General features: G+C 37.1%; 2 protein-coding genes across 4 annotated transcripts; one reads left to right on the top strand and one right to left on the bottom strand.

The window, feature by feature from the left end:
• The first annotated feature begins 5,341 nt into the window (after positions 1-5,341).
• LOC135622350 (integrin-linked protein kinase 1-like) lies at positions 5,342-23,768 on the top strand. 2 transcript variants are annotated; one of them, XM_065124121.1, is made up of 13 exons: positions 5,342-5,499; positions 5,621-6,053; positions 6,259-6,333; positions 6,452-6,556; positions 7,479-7,564; positions 8,666-8,786; positions 9,053-9,132; positions 9,759-9,821; positions 9,919-10,034; positions 10,880-10,965; positions 12,830-12,960; positions 14,379-14,507; positions 14,856-15,135. In XM_065124121.1, the coding sequence occupies exons 2-13, from the start codon at positions 5,637-5,639 to the stop codon at positions 14,860-14,862; spliced, it is 1,416 nt and encodes a 471-aa protein (XP_064980193.1). In that variant the 5' UTR covers positions 5,342-5,499; positions 5,621-5,636; the 3' UTR covers positions 14,863-15,135. The 2 variants fall into 2 exon arrangements, with proteins under 2 accessions (XP_064980193.1, XP_064980194.1); XM_065124122.1 differs by lacking the exons at positions 12,830-12,960; positions 14,379-14,507; positions 14,856-15,135 and adding an exon at positions 21,711-23,768.
• Positions 15,558-19,828, bottom strand: LOC135622351 (disease resistance protein RGA2-like). 2 transcript variants are annotated; one of them, XM_065124124.1, is made up of 3 exons: positions 16,915-19,828; positions 16,679-16,825; positions 15,558-15,801 (listed from the first exon to the last, which is right to left on the bottom strand). In XM_065124124.1, exon 1 carries the CDS (start codon positions 19,641-19,643, stop codon positions 18,357-18,359), a length of 1,287 nt encoding a protein of 428 aa, XP_064980196.1. In that variant the 5' UTR covers positions 19,644-19,828; the 3' UTR covers positions 15,558-15,801; positions 16,679-16,825; positions 16,915-18,356. The 2 variants fall into 2 exon arrangements, with proteins under 2 accessions (XP_064980196.1, XP_064980195.1); XM_065124123.1 differs by having other exon boundaries at positions 16,679-16,786.
• Positions 23,769-24,134: the final 366 nt, after the last annotated feature.

The following is a 24,134-nucleotide window of genomic DNA, read 5'->3' as shown; positions in this document are numbered from 1 at the left end:
GATGTGCAACTAATCGAGGTATTACATGTATAAATGTTTTAAGTATATTAAAAAAATATTATAAATAATATAATTTTATTTATTTTTATTTTAAAATTAATAAAATAAAAAACATTTTTATATGAGCTTCTTTTTATTGGATCTTGAGTTAAAGTGCATCATAAATTTTTTGAACAAAATTACTATATTTAAAAAATACTGTAACTGAGATAGAAATTGTTATAAATAAAAACTGTTAAATATAGATTCTTGAAACTGCTGTTATAAACAAAAAGGTAACAAAAGAAAAGAAAAAGGAGCTTAAAAGTGAAAACATGAGTCTTGCAATATAGTAGTTTTCACAACTGAAGTTCCAGTTGAGTAGCCTTTTAATCATGGCTTGCAATTGTAGATATCTGAGTTCCTTTTTCATGCAAGTTTGATCACTTTTCCTTCAGTGCCAGTAAAAGTTGACCGAATGATTTAAGGCTACATTAATGCATAATGACCAGATTCAGCTAAACGACTTTGCCCTATAAAACAGACTTGGATTAATACGTCTGGCCATTGCTTAGATCCGAAGCTTCATGACTGTTTTTGTTAGGCAAAACTGGAGTGATCATGTGATGTGACCTTCATCGTTCCACGCTTGACTTCGCACCAAAACCCATGCGCATGGGAATTGGAATTGGCATGTCAAAGAACCCTTGTGCCATCGGCTTTGCTTGCCTTGTTGTCTCAGCAATCATGCACCTCATTCCAGATCTTCCAGCACGGCTACCTCGATGAATTCCTCGACTCGGACTGAGGTTTATCCCGTAAGCCCATGTTCCTATCATCTATATTTCCACCTCCTGATTTGGCTGCAAAGGTTCTCTCTTTTAATGTCTTCTCTGCAGCACGAATAAAGGTCTGCTGCGCGTGAGATTGTAGGTGTCTCTCACTCTTGTGGATGACTTGCGAAGCATTAGGTGACGGAAGAATCACTTTCCTGCAACCTCAACAGTTGACTCGGGAGCTTGTCAGCTCTACAAGCCTAACGAGTACGGTGTGCCGTACTTCATGTTGCTTCCTCATAACTCGAGCTATTTGTTAGTAGCATACCACATGGGAGGGAATGGATCTCTTCTTCTGCAGATTAGATTGCTCGAGGAGTCTTCCTCTTCTGCAGAAACCAAGAAGAAGAAGCTACGGATTGCTTGGATCTTTTCACTTGGTTGCTACACAAGAAACCTAAGCCTTCACGTTCAAGAATGATGTAACATTTCTAAATTCTTCCATAAATTGGTTTTTTATTTATAAGAAAACAGCTGCACCGCCAGCAGTTTGACAGAGGAAGATATTGGAATTTAGATAATTATGCTTGATGGAAGAAGAGATAGAGATTATTGGAACGATAGCTGACTTCGATTGGTATCGTATGACTTCGTTCGATTTAGAATCATCAAACCATCGATCCTGTTTATTAATTTCGGTTCATGATCGATTCGATTCGATTCTATTTCGAACCAAATTGGGTTAGAGGATAATTTTCTTATAGTTATCTAAATATACGATAAAATATTTTAATATAATCATTAAATAATTTTTTTGATATTTTTTTTTGTGCTTGTCACAAAGTTTATTTTACAATTAAAAAGTATTTTCTATGAGTAATAGGAAAGTGTCCAAATAATTACTTTTGCCATGAACAATTTGTGACAAAAATAAACCAATGGATACATATAAGATAAACAAAACAAAAAAAAATCAAATCTAGACAGGTATGCAAGTGTGGCAAATTTTGATAAGAACATAGAAAAAGCTAAACATAATTGTGATTTTGGTCTCAAGTTAATATTTGGAGCTTCAAATGGTCCAATCAGAAGAAGCAGAGAGATCTTTGAAGCCCAAATCTGTGTCCAGCCCAACCTAACCTTTAGTTGTCAGGCGGACTGAGTCACCAATGAAAAAATTCTTGGGACACGTAGCCTGTTGAAATGAACCGGCACGCACATGGCCCCTACTCATTGCCCCCGTGGGCTACGTGGCCCCTCGAGGAAACTTTCCATGGGTGACTCAGTCCTCCTTCTAACTAGTTTGACAGGGTTTGAATCTCTTCCCCCTTGTACAGTTTATACTGGCATCAGAAAAGGTCACATAAAATAAGGAGAAAAATAAAAATTTATGGATAAAATTCAAATCTGATGTAGGAATAATGACATGATATGATATGGATATTAGAAAAAGTAACCAAAAAAAAAAAAGAAGGAGAAACAAAATTTTAGTCTAAAAAATAGTGACTTAATCAATATTAGGATACTAGGTGGTCCATATATTGATAATAAATCTTAAACATTTAATAACCACACAATCAATAGCATATGAATAAATGGGCATAACATGATATGTTGGAGAGAAATGTATCATTATTTTTATAATTAATATCTATCGTGAAGGTAACAATATTCGAAGTCTACTAAAAAATATTTTTTCGATAGAAGATAATTTTTTTCAATAAAAAAACTCAATTAAGTTTGCTAAGTCATCTAATAACTTAAGTTTCAAATGAGTCTTATTAATAACATCTTGATGCAGTCTTATAAATTTAGAAAACATGTGAGGATAAATTATTCATTAATTTCTCAGGATAAAAGGATCTTAGTTGACTCTAAATTAGTATCCATGTCTTCTTCCTACCAGTCCGTGTGTTAAAGAAAGTCCAACCAAAATAGATGAATGATCGAAATGAATAACCAATTCAGAAGGGACAAATGATCTCTAATTCTTGAACAAGAAACACTTTGCCATTAGTGCTGGCCAATATTAGAGGTAGTCTCTATCTATCTACATGATGCTTCTCAACTCGATGGTGACTCTATAACTCTCTTTGCAGTTCCAGTGTCACAAACTCCATTAATGCAGAGACCTCTTCAGATGCAAATCTTGGTCAGTGCCGACACCATGTTCCTACCAAGACGAAGGGACGTATACTCCACTCCAGTAATACAAGTCCAAAGGGAGTGGGAATGCGCACAGCCCTCATCTTTTACCAGGTCTCAAGTCTCAAGTCCACTCTAGCTTCATCATGCTTATTTGAATTCTTCTTCTGAAGGATGTGATTGCCATCCATGCATCTATCTCTGAAAGGTCTGGTCAAACAATGGATGTATATGCCGCACCTACCATTTAAGTGGAAAGAAGAAAATATACAAGAAGGTGAGGCCTCGTAGGTTATCATGAATGGCATCACATATGTTTTTTCTGAATAAGATCAATCGAAGAAGGTGGATAGTAGTTGGTGGTGAAGGAGACCACCACAATGCATTAAATTTGCTTTCATTAAAATGAATGTTTTGCTTCATTGCATGGTGTTGATGCTGATAGCAAGTACTTCTTCTTAAATGGCAATACATGTCTGCATCTCTATATCTAACCCTAGTAGCTATTTATTAATTGGATCTAATAACTATAGTTACCCACTTCCTATCTCAATCTAAATCATCATCTTATTATTTTGGTATTTATTATTTTATCAAACAAATAATTGAGAATTTTCTTATGAAGGAGGTTGTAATTTTGCAGCCAACGAGTATAGCATTTGTTCAAATATGATAAAAGTGTAAAGTAATATGCACTCCAAGCGGTGTAATACTATCTGAAATGGATTTGATATCGATAGTACTTATTTAATTGATCTTCTATGTTGATGGATCATATCGCTTAGACATGTATCGTTTAATAATCTAAGATTTATATTGCTTGACGTAATTTTTTTAATTATTTTTTTAATTTTTATAGTACATCAATATAGATCGATATGATGATGATCTAAATCGTAATTGATACATTACTAATATATACAATCACAAATCTTGATGCACAACTTTACTTAAACGTAAAGTCATATAAAACTATCACCTTTCCTAAGCCTATATTATCTTATCCATCCCTTATATTCTTCTCTATAATAACAAAATGATTCTCTCTTTCTCTAATTTTCGATTCGAGTGATTTAGGATCATTAACTAAAGGTTGCACCGAGGAGAATATTCAATTTTCTTTCATTCTCTTTCGTTCTTCTTTCCTAATCCACATCAAGATGGAAGTCAAAACTATCGACACCATGGAAGACCTCGAGGTCGGCTGCCCTTCGAGCATGATGAGGACAGTGGAAGGTGTTCGGTCCTTGTCGAGTTAGGGATAGCTTCTTGTCAGTTTTTGGATCCACCTTAGATTAAGATGACGGTGACATGGTAGGCCATGACAAGGTGAAGACAGCTCGTCGTCACCATCACTGCCCATTGTCCTTTTAACACGAGATGAATGCTTAATGGCTCTCTTTGAAGATTCAAATGCTTGCTCTAATGATTGCATGACAAGCTTTCCATAGGAAGAAATAGATACCAAAACTTAGAGTTATAAAAATTGATCGATAATTGAGACACAATCATCGATCAATTCGGTTTATAAATTAGATCGTTTGAATTTTAAGGATATTAAAATATCATCAATTTTTATTTATCATTTCATGATCATCAAGGATGGAAGAAAAGAATCTACACAAATATTTACGATGTATATGTTTTGTCTCAATCATTCTCTTTCACTATATTATAAATATTATTTTTTTTATTAAAATTTTAATTTAGCATATAATATTTTTTAAATAAAATATATGATTTAACCATTGACTAAATCAATGATCCGAAGTTTGATCCGATTAATATCATATTAAATAAAATAAGAAGAATTAAAATAATGCAAACATATACCATAAATGACATTGTCTTGATGTTGCCATATCCCATGAAAATCACTAGACTTGATTTTATTGGTCATCATTTTTTTCTTTCAATAATTGATATTTTATAAGACGTTTATTTTATTTTGATAATTTTCTTTTGCTAAGTCATATCTATAATATAATATACAATATATTAAAATAATCGATATTAAATTTGAGGACTTCATGTTCATCTCCCAATTCCTCACCGTACTCGATCTTAAACCCGCGTCGTTTACCATTTACTAACCGTAGGACGCAACGCCTATTTGGCGGGTCCCACGTGATGGGTGCACAGGACACGCGTCACAGAAGCATTACTGCATTGCCTGGTATTTACGCTTTTCGTCCTCACTCATCTTCTCCCCCGCGCCGTTCCCCTCCCTCCCCCACAAAATCTTGAAGTGAAGGGATCCTATCCAAGCAGTACAAACGTCTCGAGATCCTCCACCATTGGTTCCCGTCAAAGAGATGGGATCCTTGTCCTCACAAACGAGCAAAAGGAATTGCAAATGTTTTAGTGAGAGGTTCTGTTGGAAAGGATCCGCACAACCTTACGAACCCGTCACCCTTGCCGACTATTCCCCTGGCTTTGAAGCAGAATAAAGTCGACGCCCGCAGGTTAAGGGTTCGAATTCTTCTCCAGAAGTATCCATTCTTCTCTTCGTCCGTCCCAAAGATTCAAAGTCTCTTGCCTTTCCCGTTTATCGGCAAAATCGGCGTTCACTAGCTCCAATTCGAGCTCCCTGTCTCCGGTATCGACCCTAATCTCGTTAGGATCGGAAATTGTCTCCGAGTTTTATCGTTTCCGGCTTCAAGATTTGATCTTGCTTGTACGTCGGTGGACCAATATTGTGTTTTGATTCGGTTTCGAAGGCTGAGTCTTGCGGGGATGGACGTGGTGGCGAAGCTGAAGCGGGGGGTCTCGCGGCAGCTCTCGCTGGGGTCGCTGTCGAAGAGCAGGTTCAGCCTCCGGCGGCAGGCCTCGCTCGACCCGAGGCTCGGTAGCGCCAGCCGGTTCACCTTCGGGCGGCAGTCGTCGCTCGATCCCAACCGGCGGAGCCCCGTGAGGGGGGAGCTCGGTTTGCCGGAGAATCTGGACGCCACCATGCGGCTTATGTTCATGGCGTGCCAGGGGGACGCCCCAGGGGTCGAGGACCTCCTCAAGGATGGGTTAGACGTGAACAGCATCGATCTCGACGGGAGGACGGCGTTGCACATCGCCGCGTGTGAAGGGCATGTGGATGTCGTCAGGCTGTTGCTCAGCTGGCGAGCCAACATTGATGCTAGAGATCGGTGGGGAAGCACGGTATGGCGCTCACACACTTTCCTCTCTGTCTCTCTCAAGATTTACTTCCTTTGGAACGTGAGCTGTGTGATACTAGAATATTCCGGAAATGGAATGTTCTATGAGTTCAGAATCCATCAACCTTACACTTCCATCTCTAACAATGTGATGTCTACTGGTCTGCGATTAGCAATATATAATCGACAGTTGTCTTAACTAAATGCAGGCTTCTGCGGATGCTAAGTACTATGGGAACGATGAGGTCTACGGTCTCTTGAAGGCCAGAGGAGCCAAAACCCCGGTAGGATACATTGCAAATATAAGGGAAAATCAGAAAATTTTGCGTCTCTTTGAGGAAAAAAAAAAGTATTTTTGTTGCAAAATTCTGTATATCTCTGAATTTTGTTGTGTATTCACAGAAAACTAGAAAAACTCCAATGACAGTTTATAATCCCCAAGAAGTTCCTGAGTATGAGCTGAACCCAGCAGAACTTCACTTCCGGCGAGGTGATGAACTCCAAAAGGCATGTTCTCTGCACTTTATTGAGATTTGTTTCAGATATTATTGCTCTCAAGTTGTATTAAAATACATGCCCCTCTTTCTGAAAGAGGAAGAGGTCTGTATTTTAGAAAGGTTGTCCCCTAAGCATTTGGCTCATAAAAGTAAAATCCTATGGTGGGTTCCTTGTGTCTGCAAAATGCTTAACCCAACTAGATGAGTTGTTTGCGAGCAGCCTGAGTTCGATGGAACTGTGAACTATCTAAAACGCAGACAAGTTACGGATAAGCCAAGCTTGAGCCAGGACTGTCTAGTGTTTGACTCATTTGTTTATTCAGGGAGATGCTTGGTGACTAATACATAAAGCCATAAACATCTCATAACAGTGTGACTATTGTTATGCCAATCAGGGCAGCATTATATTCATGAAAATTTAGAGTTTTAAAAGTAAAATGTCATTTTTTACAATCATCAAGGATCACGTGTTGACACATGCAGAGGTGATGTTGGCCGTTGTAGCACATAGCCACACCAATTTCAATCTGTTGACTGGCACAGGGAGTGTCCTGACGAGCTCAGCTCCATTCTTTTAGTGCTGTTGGGATACCAGCACTCTCCTGAAAATGTCATTCGAGGCATGTATGGTTATTCCTTTGGCATGTCACATATGTGGTGCTATGTAGTTGTACTCGAAGTATTCTGATTATATGACCTGTTGCAACTAGTATGATTCTGTTAGATTAATATGTTATTCATTTTAAGTTCTGGTTTCTTTGTCCGTTAAATTAATATTGCTGCATGAAATGTTCCTTTTATTTGTTTCTGATAAGTTGGGAGTTTGTTGTTGTTGTTGTGATCATTGTTGCGTGTAGTTCACTCGTGCTGCATTTGAAATATTTAGTTTCTTAATTATGTTGATCATCGTTTGACATTGGCTGAAACAACAGGGCACATGTCAAGTAGCTAAGTGGAATGGAACAAAGGTTTCTGTGAAGATGCTTGATCAGGATGCCTATTCAGATCCAGTTGCCATGTACTTGTTCATTCTTCCACAAGCCAAATGTTTGGTGCATTAGATGTATTTTGTTACAAATTTCTCTTGATGGCATGTTTACTAGGGTTAGGAGTACATCTTTGTGTCATAACATAATTTGATTTGGCATCCAACTTCAGTAGAAATATTTTATTGTTGAATCAGTTGCTTTCTCTTAGTTGAAGTTACATCATGTGAGCTGCTAAATGTTTTTTTTTTTTTTTGTTCTGGCATGATACAAAGTTCATAACACCGGTATGTCGATAAATTTCTGTATTATGGTGTTTCAATATCGTATTGATATTAAACAAGCAGTTCTTTCTCCTTACATCCAATCAGAAGATCAGTCTCAGGGCCTGATCATGTTAGTTTCAGGGTGTGGATCCTTTCTTTAAATCTGAATGTGTTTCAGAGGCACATTGCAGTGACGTAGTTATCCTGCTTATGCCGTACTAGGTTCTGACCAATAGCCATCAACCATGTCGTGGAGTGTTTATGTGGTCCGTTATGGTTATTATATACTGACTCATTCTATTCCAGTCAATCATTCTTAAAGGATGAAGGGTTGAGTACTCGTGACTGTGAGACTCCTTTTAGAATAACCTATTTTGCATAATGATCATGCATTTTTTAGTTTTTAGAATAGCCTTAAATGCATGATCATTGTTGATCTCTTTGCCATCAGAGCTGCCTTGCCAAAGCAAACTGAGGCAAGGGTGAGCTTCTGAAGTTCTCTAAACAAAAAGAAAAAGAGAATCGAGAACTACAAGGATCTATGTAGGATATAAATCTATCTTCATATATCAAACGAGTTTGAGAATCAAGTGAACATAGTTCCACAATCACATCTCTGTCTTCAACACTATAAATAGTATTTCAGCATCTAGTTTAATAAAGTTGTTTATGAATTTTTTTTTTTATCATGTGATAGAGTTCACTTGCTGCTGCCATATCATTGATGCTCTGCTCTTACATGAAATAATTGAAATTACTGGCAAGTTATTCCACCATTTAGTTTCTGCATGCTGTTATACAGATTCTTCAACTTTAATTGATTTGTTATGGTTTTTAATTTATTCAATGTTTCTTCTATGTCTTCAGAAATTCTTTCAAGAATGAGCTCACTTTGATGCAGAAGACTCGACATCCTAATGTGGTCCAGTTTATTGGAGCCGTTACACAGAATTTACCCATGATGATCGTTTCTGAGCATCTTCCAAAAGTAAGATTTATTGGTAAAGCATGCTACAAATTTTGGCAAAAAATCAATCATTTGAATTGATCATAGCACTGAGACATTCTATACGTGTTAGTTATTATTCATTCTCTATCTGATTCTTAGTAAACTAATTTAAACTTTCTATTTACATTCCAACTGCTTAAGATGCTTATAAGTTATAACACACCTAGTTTTTGTAAGAATGGCTCAGCATTATGGTACATTCATGACTATGACCTCTTAGATGTTCTGCTTCTTTTGAAACTCAGGGTGACCTGGGGAGCTATCTTAAAAATAAAGGACGCCTACGGATGAATAAAGCTCTTCGATTTGCCCTGGACATCGCCAGGCATGTGTTTAAGCTGCTACTGTTCCTGCCAGCTTAACTAGTTGAAACCCTTTTTTCTAACCCAGAGAAGAATTATGTCTGTTGTTTCATCTTTTTGCGGTAATCATAAGATTGAAATGAAATTGATATTATTTAGATACTAAACATGTGCAGTTGATGGACTATTTTGGCTTCATTGGTTACTGAGAAAAATAAGAAAAAATTCCTCTCTGTTTTCGCTGCCTATTTGCTTAGCACTTGAGCTATTTCCTCGTAGCTGTTGGTAATGTGTGCTTCCATTGTTTTCCCCCTCAATTCTCAACGAAGAAGCTTCACTTTTTGGTGAAAATTTTAAGCTATGCTTTTCTGCTTGCTTGCATGGCAAAGTTTATTGCTTTATCCTTGTTCCATACCTGATGCTGGTTTTGGCTAACTGTCCAGTTTCTCATATTTATTGGTGGTACCCATTAACATTCCCTTTCATGCCTCCTGTTCACTGCTTGTATTCTGCAAATGTAAACTAATGCTTGTGGACATGTAGATTTTGAATAGCATTCATATTATAGGCAGTAACAAATTCTCATGCTGCAAACCAATATGAAAAATGAATTTCTTTTTGACAAAGTATTGATTTCTTTTTGATTCAGGGGCATAAATTATCTTCATGAGTGCAAACCAGACCCAATAATCCATTGTCACTTAAGACCAAAGTAAGATTATCCACTATCTGAACTTCAATCAGGTAGCAGTGTCATTCATAGCTACTCGTTGTCTACTATATGATTATGATTTACGGTAAGGTGCCAGAAATGTTTTGCTAGATGATGGTGGTCAGTTGAAGGTGGCAGGCTTTGGCTCGATTAAGATGTTGAAAATATCTCCTGACAGATACAAGCTAGTGAATCCCATGGCTGATACTAACAGTAAGTTGCATTATTCTGTGTAGCAAGGATGAACCTATGGCTACAGTAAACCTACTCTTAGTTCCTGGAGTACAATAGGGGTGCACACAGTTATGATTTATCTAACAAAACATTCATACCGATCGAAAATTTCTGCAAAATTAGTTTGGTTTGGTCTGATTCTTTTAAGTTGTGAAATTATTATATTTTGAAGATATTATGTACCTAAATATATTACATCCAGAAGGATAAAATTTGTTCAATTTGTATTTTTTATATACATTATGGCTGAATAATATTGTTACTCCTTTTTTTTTTTCATATGATGTATGATTTTATACTATTAATTTCAGTTTAAATTGGATGCTCTATTTTTTCTAAAATTCCAAACTGCACCGTGCCAGATGCTGTTGGGATTTTACTTTAACGAATTAGCACATATTAACACCAATGTACCGCTCGTTTTTTTTGCTACCATTCGAGTGACACATGACTCTCATCTTAAAACATATGATCAAGGTTTATCAGGAAGTTTGAATCATGAGGATCTTGCCAAAGTTCGAATCATTTTGGAAAATCATTATGAGCTTCTATTGTCGGAAAGAGTCAATGCAAGTAACTTGCCTGAGCTAATTAGACATGAATCTTTATAGATGCAACAAGTATTTAGAGTTATATGGTACAGAAACATATTCCACAGATTCTCAACTGTAATAGGTCAAACAAATGTGTTTTTGAACATATTTGACAGAATCAGGTACTACAATTGCATTTTAATTCCATCTGTGTCGTGCTTTATTAGTTTATTTTTTCTTTGATAAGCCTATATCAACCAGTTATAAGTGTTTCTTTGTCATTTGTTACAGGTTCATATATTGCACCAGAGTTGTACAAGAATGAAATATTTGATAAAAGTGTTGATTCATTCTCTTTCGGTCTTATCCTTTATGAGGTTTGTCAGATTCATTTCTCTTCTGTTTATCTGGTTTCCAGTATTTTATTTTCTTCCACAGTACATCAACATTGTTGATGTTGTTATGACTTAAAATTGAATTTATGACTAATTTGTACGGCTTAAGTTCATGTAGAATTTATCTTAAATTAAGCTCAGTTGTGGAACTTGCATGGACTTTGCTGGGGCTGTTTTAAAATGCCTATCTAGCACTTTAATTAAAATTTATTTTCTGGAACATTCTCAGATGATTATAAATGTTGATAGTATAAAGTTGGTGAATCTATTTCACTCGGTTGCCTATATGATGTCATGGATGCATTAAGGTCATTGTAAAAGTTATCCCTTTTTAGTTGTGTGTGTGTATTCAACTGTTTGATTGGTAAGGTCTTCAGGCCAAAATCATTCTTGGTTTTAATTACTTAACCAAATCAAGTTGAAACATCCATATTTTTTTATGTACAGTTTAATTTTGTATGTTTAAGACAATGCCCTGTTTAGACGTTGCTTAGTTCTTTTTTGGCTTAAAGGAAGATTAAGTAGGATGTTGGATCCTTGGCAAGTGATTCAATCTTCCCTACTCTAATTCTTGCCACAAATCCATCTCCGATAGTCTCTGTTTGACTAATTAATTTGGTGCATTCCTGCTTCATTTTCACTGTAGGCTACTGACAATAGAAAAGTTAGAACATCTCAGCTGTGAATTTAAGCACCTGTTACTAATTTTGATAACCTAGTGGACCAGTATTGTACCAGCATACTGCACAGTATACTAACCTATACTGCTCAGTGTTACTAAATAGATACTCTACTGTATGTTCTATTACCAATACTTGTTTGAACTGTTAAATACTAGTTGATACATACCAGTCGAATCGATAATTTAAACCATACTCTCATTGTCCCTCTCAATTTCTAACTGTTTATGTTATGTTGTTTCCATTCGTAGGCTGGGCTTTTAGATTTCAAATTAAGTTAACTACTTTGTGAAGTTTAGCGATGCTTTGATGTAGTTGAGTTGTACCTGATATGAGGGCTGAGGAATGGGTTCAGATCATGGATTTTATTGTGATGGTCCTTGCCATGAGGCTGTTGAAACACTATGTGGCTGCATGCGCCATTCCTGTGCAAGCACAAAGCACAATTGAAGGTGCCTCCATAACCATTGGAAAAAAGTACGGTCGTTTTGAAACCAATGTATAAAAGAACAACATAACATAACAAAAGTGTTCTATTCTTTGTATTATTCTCATCTCCCATGGTGGCCAAGCTGAGGCACAAGCATTGAGCTATAGCTTAGACAAGTGTCAATCATTGCCTGATGTTTGGGCTGTTTTGAGAGCTCGAGGTTGAACCCTAATTCATAGGAATTTAGCTCTAAGCTTTTAGATCTTATATCTGGACTGAACTTATCTTGTTTGACCCTGTACATTTCGAAGAGCTGCTGGAAGTTCTGTCTCTGCATGTGCATGCACCCATCCTGTTTTGGTACAGTGTGTATTCACTACTAGTATGCATGCAGGTGTGCGGACCGCTCTATCCGTAGGCGCATGCAGTATCCAAAATAGAAAGTTTAGAAAAGGAAACAAGGAAAATTTCATGATGATTTGCGACTAGAATAATTTGTTTTTGGCTTCTCTCTTCCTTGCTCATAAGTTGAATATCAAGCTTCTATGATTGTTGTGGTAGAAATTACAGAAGAAATGTATGAGAGACTGATCCTGTTATAGCTTGCCATTTTCCCATGCTCTGGTGTACATCCTGGCTATATTAATCTTGTTTTCCTGTTAGATATTATATATTATGCAGATTAGTTTAACTTCGATTTTCATTGACCAAATATCCCTGTCTTCTGCAAGTTCAGATGATCGAAGGAATTCCAGCTTTCCGCACCCACATCAAGGCTCCTGGAGATGTTGCTAAAATGATTTGTTTGGAAGGAAGCAGGCCAATATTAAAGACTAGATCTAAGAATTATCCTGCTGATTTAAATGAGTAAGCTTTTCTTCCTAAATTGTAGACTTCTGCTAGTACCAGTTCAGGGTTACACAAGTTTTTGATAGCTAAGTTACTATTGGTAAATATTGTACAAAATGATGTTTGCTTGAGTAGAATTAAATCAAGAATTGATATAAACAGAATTACGGATAGTTTTTTTTTCAAATGTATAAAATTTTTTAAGGCCAGCAACACAGATTCTTTAGCCTAGTCCCTTCCCAAAGCACATTTAGAGACTGTGCAGAGCGCCTTATATGATAGTGTTACTAATCATAAGATCGTATTGCTACTCTGTTTCATATCTACACTTTGATGTAAGCCATCTGTTTATGTGTTGTGTAATCTAAGGTTATTTGCAAGGTGTAATTACCAAGATTTTGAACGAATTTGGCTGTAATTTTTTGTTTGATTCATAGTGCCTTGATCATGGATTCAATCGGAAGTATTTTAATATGCTGAAAGAGATAGTGGGATCTTCTGTCAAATTTAGTAAATTTAGCAATGGCTTCTATCCTAGGTGTGCTTGAGTTGTACAAGTATAGTTTTTTTTTTTGGGGTAAGAAAGAAACACAAGATTGATGCTAAGTTTTTTCAGCTGCTACTTGTCTTAATTACTTAAATTGAGTTTTTTTTAATTACTTAAGTAGAGTTAATTGTGATAATCATTCACATGAGTGCATTTTGTCTTTCCTAAAATGTGGACAAAAAAATTTCATGAAGTTTTGTGTCACAATGAGTGATTGTGCCAGACATGTTTTTCAAAGAGCATCGATCCCTTCAAAATTTTAATCAGCAGTTAGTACTCTTAAATCTTATTTGAGTTACTGTACTTGATTTTTGCTGTCAAAACTCTTTGTTTTGCCATGGTGTTGGTACTCGTAGTTCCATTATAAATTATCCATGCTAGTTCTGCAGTAAGTATAAATTCTTTTATTTCTTCGAAAGAAAGATAATGAACATCTATAGCTGATCAATTATTTGATTCATCTTGGGAAGTTTAACGAAGTCTTCTAAATATTGGTTATATAGGATTAGTCGGATTTTTTTCTCTTAGATCAAAACACTACTTGAAGAAAATGCTGTTCTTTGCATCAGATTTAGCTCATAAAAATCAATGTTGTAATCCAAACTCGTCCTATGAATTTAGGAAAAATATAGCCTATGTAGTATGGAATTTCTGTTTTCTTAAAGAGTCACCAAATTTTATAATCTTCCATCTTAATAGGAGCTCATAATTTTCTATTTGACAAAGATGAACTCGCAACTTTTGTTGGGTTGTTCAAGAAAATCATACACTACATTTCATTTCTCGTAAATTTTATTTCATCTGCGTCTTTGGGCTACTTTATTGTACTGCACTATTGAAGCACATTTTTTATAAGATGAAGTACAATTTAGTGATGTCTATTATACAGGTTAATCGAAGAATGCTGGGATCCTCAGCCCATGGTGCGACCAACATTCTCAGAGATAATTCTGCGACTGGACAAGATGTATGCAAATTGTCCAAAGAATCGATGGAAAGACAACTTTAGGCTTCCTTGGTATGTCAATTATTGCGATGTCATTCTCAAATTAACATTTAAGAATCAGACTATTTTTCATTGTTTTTGTCGATATTTTGAAAACTTGTTATACAATGTCATATCACTCTGGTATTATTTGCATTCGACCTCACATACCTTAGGCATACTAAGGATTCCCAAAATGCTTGAGCAAATCATGATGCTGCAAATGTTGCTTATGTGAAATCTGTGGGATCATTGTGGTTTTTGCACTTTCATATTTGTTTATTGCAGTTCACATGGCCTTTCAGATTTCTTACCAAGATGAAATAGCTGCATATGGATAATTTTCCACAGTGCAGGGCCATAATTCTTGACATTTTGCAGGAGATAATCCCGTGATAAGTTGGCTCTCACTATGATGATGTCGCAGCACAAGTATGTAATTCTTGTCGACGGACGCTGCTTCCTAATAAAGATCAGTTCCTACTGGTAAAGGACAGCAACGCTTTGTCATTCAATTGCAAGTCAGATTAGATTGCAAGTTGTAATATGTATACCGAATAATAATCATCTGATACAAATCAAGGCGGTTGTTTGGGATACCTTTGGAAGAGTCGATCTTGATGTTCGGAAGGTTAATAAAAAGTGTTGGATTTACTCGATATGTGGATGACTTTTCCTTGTCTTCTTGTGTCTGTCTGCAATATTGTGGAGTGAATGCCTACAAAACTTGATCAAGAGTCGTGAAGCTCAAGAGTATGTATCGAATGTCTTCTCAAACTTGACTCGACGAGTTCATGTTCTAGTAAGAGTGATATAGATTATCCGTGCCAAACTTGCTAAACAGGGCAAAAGTAATCCTTCTTGGCCTTCTCGCCCACTCCTCTCTCGGTGCCTATCTCTAGTGTTGTTATGGATTCACGATCCATTCTCTCGGAAACATGATGGAGAGTTAAAATCAAGCATTTAAGTTGTATCCCATTGTTTTAGAACAGCTTAATGAAATAGGAAATGAGGATCAATACCTTCATGATATAAGATGAAGAATCAAAAGGGAAGGAGGTCGAAAAGGCTGACATAGGCTGATGCAAGTACCAAATCTCGAGCAATAATTATTGAAGATATTATTTGTACAACAGTATTCTTGTTGGTTTAATCACATACTCACTGAAGAACACATAATGATACATCAAAACAGCGTAAATAAAAAAAACATAAACAACTTAATGTCAGGATACAAAGCGAACAACAAAATGATATTTAGGTGTATTATATTTGTTCTTGTCTTGATTTATCGGACGAATCATTGCACGATAGTCCATCTTTCCCTCTGAAAAGAAAACAAGTAAAACAGATGATGTTAGCTACGCTTGATCTTGAAAATTAAACAAATTAAGATATCAAAATAATGCTTAAAGTAAACCTTAGTCTTTCAGCTTTTACAAAAGCCTAGAACAAAAATAATATTTGGTCATAAAATATATCTAGAAAATGCATAATGAAACCAAACAAATGTCATAATAGAAGAAAAGTCTAGGGATTTGAATATCGATCTAATATCGATTTATTGGACTTCATATGATTCTGGTATCCCAGGTGGTATGGTATACTGAAATATAATATCCAATATTATTAAGAAAATAATAATAAAATATAGTCTAACACCTACCTACATGGTCTGGTATGACAAATTCCTTGGAGATGATTTGGATCCTGAAGCATATCTAATTTCAGACTTATAGTTTACTAAAACAACTGGGTAGGAAGGTGGATGATGAAGAGATCCTCTACCATTTAGTTTGTAGGAAATCTCTGCCACTTTGAATCTTAACAACCAACTTAACATCCGGATTTGGTTTCATTTGCAAGTCAATCGCTGACTGGCACACAAAAACAAAGAACCCAATCCAAAATAATTTGTTGTCTGGTAGAAAAGCAAGCATATTAGAGAACCACAAAAGACCCCAAGGCATCGAAAACATCTTCAAATTTAGACATCATCGGAAGTCAGTCATAATAGTGGTTACATGGCATAACAATCATACACATACTTTCTATGTTGCATCGAACTAATTACAACAACATTCAGGTGGAAAATTGCTTGGTCCAGTTTCATTAAATATAATTCATCTTAGACTGACTGACTACCGGCAATTATCTCTACAATTATCTCTGACTACAGGAAAAGAAATGAAACTACGACTTACCACAGCATCAGTTAGGTAGGGAGGGAGGGAGGGAGGGTTAAATGTTTATAAGATTCAGGAAGAAATGGAGAATTCCAGAATAATGTTTCCTTTCCGAGTCCCAAACATCTGCAATTTGATGCTGCTACCGAAATCAGATGGTGTTTTCTGAACAGTGAAATGAAATATTGCTAATTCTATCTCAATATGCTCTAATCCTAGCATAAAATAAAATATTCCAAGGAAGGAGAACGTACTCTGCTCCGCTGGTTAAAGTCTCAGCTTCGGACAATATTTAACATCAAAGCTTGGCAGTCGTTTAAGCTCCTCTGGCATGGATGATAGAGCTCTGCAGCCATATATATATAAAGAATCCAGACGTTCAAATCCTTGCAGCCACTCCGGCAAACAGTCCAAATTGTCACATCCGATAACTCTCAACTTCTCAAGTCCATCACATCGTTCCATGTCCTGTGGCAAACACCTCATCTCTTGGCTTCCAACTATCTCCAAGTGCTCTCTCTATACTTTGGAGGTTATGCCAACCCTTGCATCTTATTGTCCAACCAAATACTCAATCTTGAGACCTTCATCTCCACCTCTAAAGCTTTGAATTTTGGACATTGGATTAATGTCAATTCACCAAGTTTCGGGAATAAAAATTCTTCTCTTTCAAGTACTTGTAGCGAAACCAATTTGGAGGTTCTCATGTCATCCATATTGTCCCATTTCCAATATAACCTCAAATGTATGAGTTGTGGAAGTATATCAAACAATTTTAAAGGAGTCGAAGCATCTTCTGAATTTGACACTTGTTCGAGATTTTGTAGACTTAGTTCTTTTAGATTCATCAATGATCGCAACTCTGAGAAAACATTTCCAAGACCACCAACTATGATATGTTCAGAAAATTTCACAAGGTTATTCATTCGATTTATTCCATGTGGCATTTGATTCGATGGACATCTATACAGGTTGAGATCTATCAGCTTTTTCATGTTACTCAAACCCTCGGGTAATTCAACAAGCCATCGACAACCTTCCAGATCTAACTCTTGTAGTTTTACGAGGTTGGTGACCGAAATAGGTAACATCTGAAGCTTTGTACAATAAGCTAATTTCAAAACATGTAAATTCTCAAGATTATGTATTCCTCTCGGAATCTTACGAAGCTTTTCGCAATGAGCTAGATTTAAGACTCGTAAATTCTTGAGCTTGCACAAGGATTCAGGAAGTACTTGGATCTCGGACTGAGAAAGATTGAGGTATCTTAAGACAAGCAATTCGCCCACCGTATCAGGTAGCTGCTGGACTCTGATAGCTCGTAAACATAAAATACGTAGATGTATAAGATTGGTAAACATACCTTGTGGAATATGTAGGATATGATATTCGTGTTGAAAATCCATCTCCTTCCGTTCCAATATCAAACCTCTTAACTTGTTTACCCCTCTCGACAAGATCGTTGGAAATATGATCTTATTGGAATCGACCAACATACGTAGATAGAAACATTGTGGTGGGATTGTTGAATCCGAATAAGCCTTCGTCAAGATATAACAATATTTTTATGACACTAAATAAAAATAGTGCAGAATCGGGGGCCTTCGTATATGTCCTTTCCGTCCCGACGATGTCTGAATACGACAGAAGGCCTTCGGAAGCTAACACATGGAAGAAGTCTTCATTATTGACCACGTCATCTTGTCTGATCAACCATATGTAAAACAAAAATTTGTATCCCTTTACGTGGCCAGTAACGAAGAATAATTAAAGCCGTATCCTGGCTGTCAATCACTTCCTCCTGGCTCTCGATCACTTCCTCCGTCTGCCACTTCAACAAAGCATCAATTTGTTGTTGCCATCGATTCATCTCAGTATATCTGAATATGGAGCCAGAAGCCTTGGCGAGCATGGGAGACCAATCACGTAAAGGATTTCTCTTATAGGATTGAATTATCGCGTTTGCTTGCTCGTGTTGATCGGGCCGGATGAGTGCTTGTCTCATGCACAATTTTACCCAATCATCCTCCGATAGGCCTCCCAACTCGTGCTTTCGGACAGAGGACCCCAATATACGCTCAATAAAATCTACGAAATGGTCAGGAGTGACCACCACGGTACTCCCTGGTGCGCCGACGAGCGATAGAAAGCTCTCCAATTGGAACCACTTATCCTCCTCCTCCTCCTCCCCGACGCAGAGATCATCCAGAACGAGCAAGTATTTGCTTCCATGGATTCCATCGTAGAATTGCCAGATGTCCTCGCATGGCTCCCCGGTTATTGATCTCGTGAATTCTCTCATGATCCACTTGGGATCCAAATAACCAATGTTTGAGACATCCACCCAAATTCGATGCTGGAAATGCTCGCGCACCCAGGGGTGGTGGTAAATCAACCGAGCAAGGGTCGTCTTCCCATCATCGCCATCTATGAGCAGCCATTCATCACAATCGCCAGACTGTTGTTGCCTCAACATTTTGATGATTTCTTCTACATCCTCGTTGCGTCCCACCACCTCTTCTCTTAGGACGGTGGAGTACTCTTCTTCTTCTTGTCGTGGATCCACAGACTCCATTATCTCCTTCGAGAGGCCCAACACAGACCCCCTCCTCACCAGATAGTTCAGCCTGCCTACCATCTCCTTTAGCTCCAATAGAATGGCTTGGCGAGAGGCCTCTCGGATGCTGCAGATGGAGTGTGACGAGCGATTCGATGCTGCAGCCGCTCCTCCTCTTGGGTGCCAGTCGAGGATCCTACCGAGCAGATCGTCGACGTCCACAATGGCTGCACCGACGTCGGTCATCCACTCCTCCAACTCCGGCTCCTTCAACGCTCGAAGCTGAGCGTCGAAGATCGTGCCATTGATAGCCCAGAGGCGGTCTCGAATCATCTCCATGTGGTTTGGCATGCCTAGTAGTCGCCCCTGCGCCATCATCGCAGGCAAACGCAATAGTACGCGCTCCAGATCTAATTCCAACGCCATGGCTTTGGTGTCAGGGTGGCAGCTACGGAACTCTAGATTATCAATTGAGCCGTGGCCTGGTATTACTCAACCCACTTGGAATCTACAAAGTATTCGTGCTTCATAGTTGTTCCTTTTCCTTTTCGGACATCACTTTGTTTTCATCCCAAGCAACCAATAATGCTTGATGAAAGCTAATCCGGGTGGCGCCAACGATACAATGACGCACTTGGAATCTACCTTCACGATCTGTGCAAGTAACGAATCAATCATCCAAGCAAGCTCCAAGTAATTCTTCGTTCTTCTCTGTAGTTAGCTACCTTTGCGTGGCTCTCCTGCAATCTCACAATCTTTGCGTCGAGCGAGCCAGCTGTAAAGGAGCAAAAGAAGTTGTGGTCGCCTACGATTCTCTACTCCTCATTCATTCTTTCTCTTCTTTCTTTTCTTCTTTCGTCTGTGTCAAGACACCGAGCAAATGAGTTTCTTTTTCCTTACCGTTTGCCTTTCTCTGATGCTCCGAGGGAGGCATGAATGTGCTAACCTTCCTCTTCTTCACTAAGAATCTTACAGCTTTTCATTAAAGCTTTACATCACCAGTGTTTTGATTTAATAGACATCTTCTTTTCTTGGGGTTAACAAAAAAGAATCCTTAGCATGACGGCAACTTTAATTAAGATAGCGGATGTGAAGGCAACTGCAACATTGCAGAGGTGAAGCTTCAACAGTCGTGCAAATATCATTTGGTCTTCTGCATCAAAGTGTGCTACGAATTTTGGCATAAATCAATCAATCATTTGAATTGATCATAGCTGCTACTGTTCCTGCCAGTTTAACTTGTTGAAACCCTTTTTTTTCTTGACTCAGAGAAGAATAATATCTTTGGTTTTATCTTTTTACAGTATTCATAAGATTGAAATGAAATTGATATTATTTAGATGCTAAACGTGTGCAGTCGATGGTCTTTTTTGTCTTCATTATTTACTGAGAAAAAAAAAAGAGAAAAAGTTCCTCTCTGTTTTGACTGCCTATTTCCTCGTATAGCTGTTGGTAATGTGTGTGCTTACATTTTTTCCCCCCCTCAATTCTCATTGAAGAAGCTTTACTTTTCGGTGAAAATTTTAAGCTATGCTTTTCTGCTTGCTTGCTTGCATGGCGAAGTTTATTGTTTTATCCTTGTTGCATACCTGATGCTGGTTTTCTCATATTTATTGGTGCCACCCATTGCCATTCCCTTTCTTGCCTCCTCTTCTCTGCTTGTATTATGCAAATGTAAAATAATGATTGTGGACATGTAGATTTTGAACAGCATTCATACTAATGGCATTAACAAATTCTCATGCTGCAAGCCAAATCAATATGAAAAATAGATTTCTTTTTGACAAAGTATTGGTTTCTTTTTGACAAAGTATTGGTTTCTTTTTGATTCAGGAGCATAATTTATCTTCATGAGTGCAAACCAGACCCAATAATCTATTGTCACTTAACACCAAAGTCAGTCAGATTATCTACTATTTGAATTTCAATCAGATAGCTGTATCATTCGTTCACAACTACTCGTTGTCTACTATATGATTATGATTTACCGTAAGGTGCCAGAAATGTTTTGCTAGATGATTGTGATCGGTCGAAGGTGGCAGGCTTTAGCTCGATTAAGATGTTGAAAATATTTCATGACAGATACAAGCTAGTGAATCCCAGGACTGATGCTAACAGTAAGTTGCATTACTCTGTGCAGCAAAGATGAACCTATGGCGACTACAAACCTACTCTTGCTTCCTTCCAGGAGTACAATAAAGCCGCACACAAGTATGATTTAACTAACAAAACTTTCTGCAAAATTAGTTTGGGCTAGTTTGACACTTTTATTAAGTTGTGAAAGTATTATATTTTGAACATATTATGAAAATCATGAAGTGTAAATGCAAAAAGTGTAAATGCAAGTAACTTGCCCGAGTTAATTAGACATGAATCTTTATAGACACAACAAGTAATAAGAGTTTGTGGTACAGACACATATTCCACAGTTTCTCAACTGTAATAGTTCAAACAAATATTTTTTTTGAACATAATTGACAGAATCAGGTTCAGATGATCGAAGGAATTCCAGCTTTCCACATCCACACCAAGGCTCCTGAAGAATTCGCTAAAATGATTTGTTTGGAAGGGAGCAGTCAAATATAAAAGACTAGATCTAAGAATTATCCTGCTGATTTAAATGGGTAAGCTTTTCATCCTAATTTATAGACTTCTGCTAGTCCCGGTTGGGGGTTACACATGTTTTTGATGGCAACATTATTATGAGTAAATATTATGCAAAATGATACATGCTTGAGTAGAATTAAATCAAGAATTGATATAAACAGATTTACAGATAGTTCTTTGTTTTCAATTGTATAAAATTTGTAAGGCCAGCATCCCAGATTCTTTAGCCGAGTCCCTTGCCAAAGTACATTTAGAGAATATGCAGAGCACCTTACATGATAGCGTTACTAATCATAAGATCTTATTGCTACTCTGTTTCATATCTACACTTCGAAGTAAGCTCTGTTTATGTGGTGTGATCTAAGGTTATTTGCAAAGTGTAATTAGCAAGATTCTGAACGAATTTGGCTGTAATTTTTTGTTTGATTCATACTGCCTTGATCATGGATTCAGTAGGAAGTATTTTAATATGCTGAAAGAGATAGTGGGATCTGTCAAAATTAGTAAATTTGGCAATGGCTTTTATAATAGGTGTGCTTGAGTTGTACAAGTATAGTTTTTTTTTGGGGGGGTAAGAAAGAAACACAAGATTGATGTTAAGTTTTTCCAGCTGCTACTTGTCTTAATTACTTAAATTGAGTTTTTTTAGTTACTTAAGTAGACTTAATTGTGATAACCATTCACATGAGTGCATTTTGTCTTTCCCAAAATGTGGATAAACAAATTTCATCAGGATCCCTTGATAATTTTAATCAGCAGTTTGAACTCTTAAATCTTGTTTCAGTTGCTTGATTTTTGCTGTCAAAAACTCTTTGTTTTGCCATGGTGTTGGCACTAATAGTTCCATTGTAAATTATCCATGCTATTTCTGTAGTAATGATAAATTCTTGTTATTTGTTTGAAAGAAAGATAATGACCCTCTATGGTTGATCAATTATTTGATTCATCTTTGGAGGTTTAGATAAGTCTTCTAAATATTTGACTCAAGTCCCTAACTCTGATTGTAAATTTCATAGTCACTGTTTGTGTTAAACTTTTCATAGATTGCGACAATAATATGGAGTTCAATTCATTTCTATTAACTATTCCCGGTGTGTTTTGCACCCTATTCTGGTCAACTTTATCATGGAACACCATTAGTTGCATATCTATTTAAACAAGGTGCCTTTGTTTGACTTTGAATCCTATAGTCATTGAGGAGGCTGTGAGACAAGATCATTTTGTTATGGCTAGATCAGATGGAGCATCCTGGGTTTCTGTTTCCCTGGTTTCTAATGTTCTGCCTTATGTTATGTTCATGTCATTTCTTTCCTTTCATTGTCCAAACATGAAAGTCTTTTTCTGTTAGATTCTGGAGACATTTCTAATGAAGAGGTTGATTAGACATAGTGGTGAACCAAAATGTTTGACCCAATCAATCATAATGCTGGAAATGTTGCTTGTGCGAAATCTGTGGGATCCCTGTGATTTTTACACTTCCAAGTTCTTACTAAGATAAAATAGTTGTGTTCAAGATCAGTTCCTCCAGGTAAAGAACAGCAACTCTTTGTCATTCATTACAAGCCAGATTAGATTGCAAGTTGTAATATGCATACCGAATAATAATCATCTGATACAAATCAAAGCAGTTGTTTGAGATACCTTTGGAAGAGATCGTGGCTTGAATTTTCTAGCTTCCATCTTCTTGTTCGGAAGGTTAATAAAAAGAGATCTCTGTTGCCTGCATGATGAGAATCTAAACAACTGGCAAAGGTCGTCGAAAGATTCAATAAGATTGAAGCAGAAGCACAGGGTTTCATGTGCTGAAGCACAAAGATTTGACCAGGTTGCTACTGAGTTCCTTCGAAATATATTTTATGCATTTCGTGCATGTTAATTTTCCTAGTGTTGGCTAAAATCATCTTTACAAAAATCTGCTTTATATTATGGTCAATCAAGGGACAAAAGCATGAAATAAAAGGGACTCACACAAGATTCAATGTAGAGAGATGGCTGGCAAGAGTCAGAATCCTGGCCCTGTCTGTGTCTTCAGGTAATCCATGGAACAGCAAGAATGCCTGTTCCTGTGGCCGCTGCAGCCTTCTCTGGGCAGCTCACATGATGTTTCAGACCTCAGCCCTTCTCTTTGACATTATTCCACGGTGAACTTTCCCCCTGCAAAGCCTCAGAATACCTCATCGGCAACTGTATACTGGCATCATTCTTGCCAAGGTTCTGTTTTGACCAATACAGTGGCTATGTGACTCTCTGAACTTGGCCAGGCAGAAATGAACTGACTTTGGTACCGAACAATCATTCACTCAAATGCAG

The sequence above is a fragment of the Musa acuminata genome, chromosome BXJ2-9, assembly GCF_036884655.1.
Source record: "Musa acuminata AAA Group cultivar baxijiao chromosome BXJ2-9, Cavendish_Baxijiao_AAA, whole genome shotgun sequence".
NCBI classification, from domain to species: domain Eukaryota; kingdom Viridiplantae; phylum Streptophyta; class Magnoliopsida; order Zingiberales; family Musaceae; genus Musa; species Musa acuminata.
This window is presented reverse-complemented; position numbering and strand designations above follow the sequence as displayed.